We start from the raw sequence: 10,447 nt of genomic DNA, 5'->3' as shown, positions 1-10,447 counted from the left end.
AAAGCGGTTCAGCGATTTCTGGGGTTTGCCAATTTCTACAGGCGGTTCATTCGAGGGTTTAGCCAGATCGCCCTACCCCTGACTAATCTCACCTCCACGCTAAGGCGTTTCAATTGGTCTGAACCGGCTCAGGAGGCCTTTGAGAAATTAAAGGGCCGCTTTGTGTCAGCCCCTATCCTTAGGAATCCGGACCCGTCTCGCCAATTCGTAGTGGAGGTGGATGCATCAGAGGTGGGAGTGGGGGCTATTTTGTCCCAGAGATCACCCGCTGACGACAAAATACACCCTTGCGCCTTTTTCTCTCATCGTCTTACCCCCTCGGAACGGAACTACGACATCGGGAATAAGGAGTTACTGGTTGTTAAGTTGGCGTTGGAGGAGTGGCGTCACTGGCTGGAGGGTGCGGGGGTTCCTTTTTTGGTTTGGACCGACCATAAGAACCTTGAGTACATCCGTTCCGCCAAAAGACTAAATTCTCGACAGGCCCGCTGGGCTCTATTCTTCGGGCGTTTTAACTTTAGCATCTCCTATCGCCCAGGGAGTAAGAACGGTAAACCCGACGCGCTCTCGCGGCTGTTTGAAGCTAACTCTGAGTCCACCTCTCCGGCGCCCATCGTGCCACCCAGCCGAGTGGTTGCGGCGGTCACCTGGGAGGTGGAATCCAGAGTCCGCGAGGCGCTAGATGGCGTCACCATCCCCGCCGGATGCCCAGAGGGTCTGTTGTTTGTGCCCAGGTCGGTTCGAACCAGCATCCTTCAGTGGGGCCTTTCTTCTGAACTAGCTTGCCACCCGGGAGCTGCTCGTACTATTTCGCTGATTAAGCAACGGTTTTGGTGGCCGTCGGTGGCGCGGGACGCTCGCGAGTTCGTGTTGGCCTGCCCGGTGTGCGCGGTGAGTAAGGAGGGGCCATTCTTCTGGACTAGCTTGCCACCCGGGAGCTGCTCGTACTATTTCGCTGATTAAGCAATGGTTTTGGTGGCCATCGGTGGCGCGGGACGCTCGCGAGTTCGTGTTGACCTGCCCGGTGTGCGCGGTGAGTAAGGGCTCTAATCGTCCCCCAGTAGGGCTTCTCCGACCGCTGCCTATCCCTTCGAGACCCTGGTCCCACATTGCTATGGACTTTGTCACAGGCCTACCCCCGTCTGATGGCAACACCGTGGTCCTCACGGTGGTAGACAGGTTCTCGAAGGCGGTTCATTTCATTCCCCTCCCCAAATTACCTTCAGCGAGGGAGACAGCGGCCATTGTCTTAGAACACGTCTTCCGCATTCATAGCCTCCCGGTGGACGTGGTCTCTGACAGGGGTCCCCAATTTATATCTAGGTTTTGGACAGAATTCTGTCGGCAACTGGGGGCGACAGTGAGCTTATCCTCTGGTTACCATCCCGCAGACTAATGGTCAGTTCGAGCGGGCCAGTCAAGACTTAGAGAGAGTCCTGCGTTGTGTGGTGTCAGCAGAACCATTGACTTGGAGTTCCAAATTAGCCATGGTCGAGTACGCACATAACTCCCTTCCGGTCTCGTCTACGGGTTTATCACCCTTCCAGTGCTGTTTATCACCTGTGCGCTGTCATTGTCATTTGCACGTGGTGGTTGTTTTGGTCCTGTCATTTTCATCCACACGTGGTGGAGCAATCAGCACTAACTTGCGGTGCTGCTCGCTCTATTAGCCCACACCTGGTACTCGTTCCCACTTCCTAAATATTCATGTCTTTGTCTTCTTTTGGCGTGGGTATGTCTTATGTGTTTTTGTGCCGTAGGGGCGCGTTTTGAGTTTTCACTCTTGCCCCCACTTTACGTTTGCGGTCAGAAGGTCTGGTTGTCTACCCTGAACATTCCTCTTAAACTGCCTGCACATAAACTGGGACCTAAATTCATTGGACTGTACATCGTGACTAAGGTGCTTAACCCGGTGACGGTTCGACTCAAGTTACCCCCCATGCTTAAGAGAGTTCACCCCGTGTTTCATGTATCCAGAATCAAGCCCGTCATTCGCTCCCCCTTCCAACCCCAGACCTCGGCCCCTCCGCCTCCTAGACTCATCGAGGGGTCGCCCGCCTACACAGTACGACGGCTCCTCGATGTGAGGCGGAGGGGTAGGGGTCACCAATATCTGGTAGACTGGGAGGGTTATGGTCCGGAGGAGAGATGCTGGATTCCGGCTCGTGACATACTGGACCGCGCTCTCATAGACCAATTCCATCGGTGCCATGGTGAGTCTTCCGGAGATGCCAGGAGGCATACCTGAGGGGGGGGGGGATTCTGTCAGTACCGGTATCTTCTCCGACTCCTTTCCGCCACTCACCTGTGCGCTGTCATTGTCATTTGCACGTGGTGGTTGTTTTGGTCCTGTCAGTTTCAGACACGCATGGTGGAGCAATCAGCGCGCACTCGCGGGGCGGCGCGCTCTATTAGCCCGCACCTGGTACTCATTCCCATGACTTTGGTGTTTCACGCCTTTGCTGGCTTGGTGTTCAGAATAAAGTTTTTTGATTTGAACTGCATTTGAGTCCTCCGTTCCTTCTCTGACATTTAGGCACACTAAATATCTGTCTGTGACTCAGTCGTGCAGTGTGAAATGTGTTTTGACTGGAAATTACATCAAAGTTCAGGGGAAGGAGTCATAGACTTGCAACAGAACATCAACAAGCATGGCTTCTGCAAGCAACCATTTTCTCCTTCATATTCTTCCTTTTTTATTTTTATTTTATACTGCATTAGTGCTTGTATCACAAGCATTATATTTACAGACAGAAAATCTCCTTGTAAATGCTTCCATCTGTGCCACATGTAAAAGGAAATTACAATGCAAAGGGAAAAAACACACATAAACAACCTAATCCTGATTGAGGAACAAAAGAGACTGCATAATGAAGTTGTTGCAACACAAGTTCTAAAACAGCTTAATTGCTTGGTGTTAAATCAATCCTGAAACTTCTTTGTTTCTTTTAAATAAAATTAATTTGAGATGCATGAAGGCACTGTTTCATTTGAGAGTCATAATACTTCATGAACAAACAGTGCTGTTACAGTAAAACTTATCACCATACAGTGGTGCTTGAAAATGTGTGAACCCTTTAGAATTGCCTATATTTCTGCATAAATATAACCCAAAAAATCATCAGATTTTCATGCAAGTCCTGAAAGTTGACAAAGAGGACCCAATCAAACAAATGAGATTAAAATATCTACTTTGTCATTTATTTATTCAGGAAAATTATCCAATATTACATATCTGTGAGCGGCAAAAGTATGTGAATCTCTGGGATTAGCTGTTCATTTGAAGGTGAAATTAGAGTCCATCTGTTTTTCAGAGGTGTTTTTAATCAGTGAGATGACTATCAGGTGTCAGTGTGTGCCCCGTTTTATGTAAAGAACAGGGATCTATCAAAGTTTGATCATGTTTGTGGAAGTGTATCATTGCACAAACAAATGAGATCTCTGAGGACCAGAAAAAGAGTTGGTGTTGTTCATCAGGCTAGAAAAAGTTTCAGTGGTTCTGTACTGAGGAATGGGCTAAAATTCCTGCAAGCCGTTGTGCAGGACTGATCAGCAGTTGCAAGAAACGTTACTTGCAGTTATTGCTGCAAAAGGGGGTCACACCAGATACTGAAAGCAAAGATTTACATACTTTTGCCACTCACAAATATTTAACACCGGATAATTTTTCTCAATAAATAAATGACAAAGTATATATTTTTGTCTCCTTTGTTTGATTGGATTCTCTTTGTCTACTGTTAGGAGTTGTGTGAAAATCTAATTATGTTTTGGGTCATATTTATGCAGAAATATAGAAAATCCTAAAGGGTTCACAATCAACACTGTATGTCTTAATGTAAAATAAAAAAGGCATTTTCACAATAATTTATGTTTGTTTTTTTATCTTCATAATCCACTTTTTAAATAAAGAAACACAAATTATATGTTTATCTAAAGTCATTTTTGCTTAATATTATGTCTGAATTGGATCATTGAAGGTCAGCAGCAAAGACACTGGTTAATAAAATGGTATTGAATACATAAAGAATATTTGTGTTATTTAACATATTTAATTATTGCAAGTTTGCATCATATTCTGAATTTGCATTTCACTGTTTTTATTCATTTTGAGGAATACTGATCTGTTTTTATGCGAGTGAGATGAGTAAATGAATGTTCAAATTTAGTCTAGAACTACAGTAACAACACGGCACACACAACGCCTCTGCACCTACTCCCGATTTCTCTCAACATGGGGATGGGAGAGCTGTCAGTCAATAAATTGGAAAACAAAGTTATTGGAGTTACTTGTTTGAAAAAGTAACTCAGATATTTTCTTGTAAATTAAAAAGTAATGCATTACTTTACTAGTTACTTGAAAAAAGTAATCTGATTACGTTACTCTCGTTGCTTTACCCCAACACTGATCAGGACTTCATTTATTTTAATCAAAGCCTCCACTGTATAAGGGATTTGGGCTGTCCAGATTGAGGCTATATTGGATTGACCAAATAATAATATCTTAATTTGAGGTGTTTTGAGTTGTCACATCTTCTTCAGATGAGTGAATGTTTCCAATCTGACATTGGTCAGACAAACCGTTAACAGAATGTTAAGAACAAAATGCAGCCATCTTCTTGTAAATGGACACCTACTGAATACATACTGTACAAAGAAATGACAATCCAATGGGGAAAACACACACCCATAAACAACCTGATTCTCTCTAAAGACAACATTGACAAAGTGACTAATTTGTCTGTCTTATTAAGGCAATTCTTAAACAGAAACAATCAGGTCTAGTCTGTGTGAATGATTTCTGCTCTAATTAACCCCAGGCTGCTCTCATCTCATGGGGGTCAGGACTAATGACTTTAGAGGAGACGCAATGTAAACACAACAATGCTTGTCCTCAGAGCGAGTTAATTGATCCCCCCAGTCAAAAAGACAACATAATACTCTCAGAACTTCAATGAAAATAAAGAAAATGAGAGATAGAGTCCCTAGTCATTAACAAGAAGATTCATTTGGTTTGTAGGATCTGGAATTTAAGAAGTCAACTGAGGTTAACAATCATCATCAGATTAGATATCAGAGATAGGCTTTTCTCCTATAATGATTATTTAAAATATTGAGAGTAGGCTGTAGTGATGTATGGTGAGAGAAAAATAAGGTGAGAATATAAATGAGATGTTGCATCTGCCACCTTGATTTTGCTTTGATAGAACTCCAGTTAGACAGCAGCTGACATCTGCCTTCAATATCTCTCCAAACCTTCAAATATATCTTCTTTGGAAGCTGCTTTTGCATCACAATTGCTGATGAAATTATTGTTTTGTCAAGTGGCATCCACATTTCTTCTTATAAAAGACAAACACTTGTATTTCATCATTTGAGTGTGTGTGTGTGTGTGTGTGTGTGTTACTTAATGAGCAGAGCCTGGTTATCAAACTTCCCAAAGTCACCAGTTTTCCTTTCCACAGTCCCTTTCTTTAAACTAGTCAACACATAAGGGATTTTAATGAGTCTCAATTAGAGTGATGAAAACAACCATTTTTAAATAATGTGTCTGTACCTTCACAATCCCAAATGAACAGACATCCCAATAATTAGTAAGTGCTTAAGGGAGATGATGCTAATAATAGAACTGTTTCTTTGAAGAAGTAGCAGATTGTTTTTAACCATTTAAAGCACTGCATTTACTGTAAATAAAAACACTCTATTATGATTATTTGTTGTGTTACACATTTATTTTAAAAATTCATTTAGAATGTACAAGGAAGAGAGAGAGAGAGAGAGAGAGAGAGAGAGGGGGAGAGGGAGAGGGTGAGAGAGAGAGAGAGAGAGAGAGAAATAAAATCTAGATACTGTTGAATATATATTGGGGTTGTTTTGTGCCAAAATCGCATAAGATCAATAGCTACTGACTGCTAACTTCTGTAATCTGTTGAAAATAGGTCTAGTTGCTTGGCGGGCACTATGCTAATGTGTTCCTGGTGTGTAAAAGATAATATAGAATCGTAATGGCTGGTTATCCCAGCACTATAGAGAGCGAATTGGCACAAGACCAGAGGAGCACTATGGCTATAAAGACTATGGCTGGCCATTATGAGAGAAAATAGCCTATTTCGATGGGTTTCATTCTTTATCCCTTGCTCTTTTTCTTTTTTGCTGCGGCCGGCATAAATATTTGACCATTTCCTCAATTTTAGAAAGGCAGTGAATTGGACAAAGTCATTTTGAATTTCACTCAGGCTTACAGGGCCAATGGACTCTGAGTCAGAGGCCTAATTCTTTACACACGGAGAGTGACTAACTCTGCTGAGACGCTATGAGACTGGGGTCTGGAGTAGGTCATGTATGATTAATATGTTCACATGTGAGAAATAGAAAAAATCTGAGTGGGAAAGAGGATTCGTCTTCTTTGTAAGGAGCTGAATATAACAGATGAAAGATGCTGAGGCAGAAGGTATTCTTTCCTTCTTTCATCTAAGGCCTGAACTGAAGCTATCAGCACATATGGACACCTGCAGCTTTCTTGGCCAGCATCAGCACCACTAGTTTTGCGATATTTTGAGAAAAAATAAAGTAATTTAATGTTTTTCTTAAAATAGTGCTCTTCTTTTTAATTAAAATAAATATTTTTTAAATGACAAAATATGCTAAGAGATGATGAAGGTTAGAATTGCACATTTTTTTTGGGGGGGGGGCTTATTGTGTCTCACTCTAGACCAAGAGTGTCTTGGCACTGTATACAGGGTTATAGGGTAAGAAAACAAAATTCAAGCAGTCCTCCAGGTAGTGCATGTAATGCTTTTTTCACATTCACCCTAATGCAATTAAACATTCTCAAATTATGTCACGAAAGTCCTTTACCCATTTCATTAAATACATTAATGCCCATTTTTTCAGCTTTATAAGGGAAGTTATTGTATATTTTTACTTACATTTACCCAGGTTTTTATAACTGGACTGTTTGATGCAATAAGTTAATGCACTGAGGAAAGCATTAAGGAGTGTTACATATATCCTGCACTTTCATAAATTATTTGGAATTGTTATTTATGTATTAGTATTATTTTTTGAAACTGTTAAATGTATACAGTTAAACTGCCTTCATTCCATAGCATCTAATACAAATGAACAGCTAAAGCGATGAAATCGCTTAATGAGCCCTGTTGTCTTTACTGTATTGACAATTTTTCCTATTGAAACACAAATTTTTGGCTAAGGATCTTTTGAAAAATAGTCAATAGTCTTCCATTTACGTCACAGTCGTGAAACATGATTTGTTACTTTCTATTGCTTGCAATGAGATCTGTAATACCTGGAGAAAGCTACCTGTTAGCATTCCCATTCATCTCAATGGCTTGTAGCAAAAACACAGCCTTCTTGATTGCTGGTCCCAGACAGGTGGGAGGGGCATTCCCATTCCAACATTTATATATATACACACACTTAATTAATTTTATATTTTTCATTCTACGTACACTGAGAAAAAAATGGTAACATGTTAATTAACTAGTTTTATTCAAGTCAAAAATATTATTTGCTGAAACAACCTAAATACATTCATTTATTCCACCAAAACTACTTTATGTGGGTTAAATCATATAGAAATGGCTCTTTAAAGTAACAACTGCAGGTTACTAGTTTTTGCAGTGTAGATATACTACATGGAAGGGTGAGTCGGGACTGGACACAATTAGAAGCACTGCTGACTTTGAGCTAACTCTAATCACAGTACTTGCATAAGAATGATTCCACCTAGAAAGATATTGGACAAAAAAAAATGATACACCCATGAGTGCAAGATGAGTTACTGAAATTCCATATCCATTTTCCCAAACCTTAAAAGTTTATTGAAAAAGTGTTTATCTGCTGAAAGTTAATTTTGTTAACTTTTAAGAGTGTGCTTGTCCTAAAGCTAACATACATGGACTTAAAAACCACAAAACTCCAGTTTCGTTGTCATAGCATTTCATCAAATAATTCAAGAAGATGAGGTCAGAAGATTCCGCTTAAACTGCAACATTTGCTAGCCTGGGATCGGAGTCCTGTTCATATCTGTAATGATACACCTCCATTTGATCCCGGCAGGCCTCTCTAATGTTATTAAGCCACCTCTTGATGCCTCTTCTGTTCAAGTACAACACCATGAGGAACACAACTCCAATGAGGGCCAACACAATGCCGAGAAGCACATAAGAACGGGCATCCAAGTTTTGGCACTCCATGTCCCTCTTTTCTAGATCCATCACGTGCGTGTTCTTCTTCTTTTCGGGTTGCGCGCATTTCAGGCTATTGGAGTCTGCGCATTGGGAGCTATTCTTCAGCCAATCATAAAACTCCTTCAGTTTGTCACATTTACAATCGAACGGGTTCTGTGATAAGTAAATACGTATTTCCTTGAACTCGTTTAATTTCGCTAAATTGTGACTATCCAAGGTCGCAATGGAATTATTTGTCAGTATTAATGTGGTTAAATTGAGGTTGCCAAACCCAGAAAGAGGAATTACCTCCAAACGGTTTCCAGATAGGTCCAATCTCTGAAGATCGCACAAATTATCCGTGGACAGCGCGAGTGGTAATTGGCTCGCGCCCGAAGTCATTAAGGTGTTACTGAGGTTAAGATTACGTAGCTGTTCCAAGCCATAAAAAGTTCCAGGGGGCACAACCATTAAACGGTTGTGACTCAAATCTAAGGAAAGAAGTCGGGGGAGTCCACAAAACGCACAACTTTCGATCACCTGTATGTTGTTGTCCTGCAGTGACAGCGCGCGCAAGTCCATTTCGGTCCCATTGGCTGAAAACGCTCTCTCGGTTAAAACTGAGATATTGTATCTGTGTAAAGTTAAGTTTTGGATGCTTCTGGGCACTTCGAGAGGTAGTATGATCTCTTCACAACTCACCAATCCGTCATAACGCATGTAGGTATCGTGACATTTATGAGCTTCAGCGGACAAAACAAACAAACACATCAGCCCCACGCTAAAATGATATCGTTTTAAAGTGTGAGCTAAAACACGAAGTGGGTTTCTGTTAATTTCCATTTTAAACTGAAGCGAATGTTATTCCAAAGGTTTAATTGCAGCATATGTTCTCTTCATAGTTCGGATTCACTTCGCTTCGGAGAAACCGTTTCAGCCATCGAGGAAAGCGGTCCGTGTGGCCAGAGAGTGAGTGTTCAGTCCGGCAGCATGTTCTCTTTCTGGAGCTCCCCTGACGACGCCTACACTAAAATGCGATCAAGTGCTGTCTAGCAGCATCCCTGAGGTGAGCAAAACCTCGCCCACTTCCCTCCTTGAGAGATACACAGAGCCGTGTAGTTTTGCAGTTAAGACCGAGTGGACACTGAATGAACCTGACCAAAGCATTTTAGAAACTTTTAAACGGGACAGCTACATGCTCTGTGGGAAAATAAAGCATGCTGCCTACAAGACTCTTCAGCAGGGGTGTAAAAATAGCAATCATAACATAAGCGGGGTAAAAACATAATTTTACTCAATTAAGCCAAAGTATCCAACAAAAAATATTTGTCAGAAAGTGTAAGTATCCGCATTTAATTGTACTCAATTATTGAAACATTTGTATTGAAATGTATAACTAATATTGTTGTCTGATATTGTTTAAGTACTATATTAATGTGCACAATGTATGTTTGTGTATGTAGAAAGACAGTATACCAGGTTTTGGGACTGCTATTTTCAGTGCACTGATATGTGACACACCAATTCTAATAGACCCTATTAGGGATGGATAGAATAAGACACATCCCTATAATAATAATAACAACATCACAGTGTTACAAAAATAGATAAAATAATTATACATCCAGAACAATACACAAGTAAACAAAATGGATTAAAACTTCATACACACATATAGAAATGGCTCTTTAAAGTAACAACTGCAGGTTACTAGTTTTTGCAGTGTAGATATACTACATGGAAGGGTGAGTCGGGACTGGACACAATTAGAAGCACTGCTGACTTTGAGCTAACTCTAATCACAGTACTTGCATAAGAATGATTCCACCTAGAAAGAGGATTCAGAGAACATAACATCTAAAATAACAAACTGAAAAATTAATGAAAGTACAAAACAAAAATACAAGCTTCACATTTCTGCTTTTAAATCCTCTTGTCTGTCCATTGTAATATACTGTAAGTGCTCAGTGAATAATGAAGTTGTTGCATTATTGAATTTTTTTTTTTTATGCTTAACATCTGTGACCAATCCTTAAGACTATTAATTCATAAAAACAGTTTACTAATCCCTGCACATGGATGGCTTAACCCTGCTCACAGTTTACTTATACATGCTCATGAACTAGCCTGTGTGCACAGTTACTATATGGACTATGAGTTTGATAATGTAGGGCTAACAATTTTTTCACCTATTAAATATTTAACACCGAAGCACAATATCAATTCTTTGTAGTTTTGTATATCCAAAAGATAATTCC

General features: G+C 40.7%; 1 protein-coding gene across 1 annotated transcript; it reads right to left on the bottom strand.

Moving 5' to 3' along the window:
- Positions 1–7,796: 7,796 nt before the first annotated feature.
- LOC107743472 (trophoblast glycoprotein-like) lies at positions 7,797–8,992 on the bottom strand. The gene has a single exon (XM_016556694.1). The coding sequence runs from the start codon at positions 8,958–8,960 to the stop codon at positions 8,001–8,003; it is 960 nt and encodes a 319-aa protein (XP_016412180.1). The 5' UTR covers positions 8,961–8,992; the 3' UTR covers positions 7,797–8,000.
- Positions 8,993–10,447: the final 1,455 nt, after the last annotated feature.

This window comes from Sinocyclocheilus rhinocerous, unplaced genomic scaffold (assembly GCF_001515625.1).
Source record: "Sinocyclocheilus rhinocerous isolate Xijiao unplaced genomic scaffold, SAMN03320098_v1.1 scaffold106, whole genome shotgun sequence".
NCBI lineage: Eukaryota > Metazoa > Chordata > Actinopteri > Cypriniformes > Cyprinidae > Sinocyclocheilus > Sinocyclocheilus rhinocerous.
Note: the sequence above shows the minus strand (reverse complement) of the source record. Positions and strands in the feature narration are given on the sequence as shown.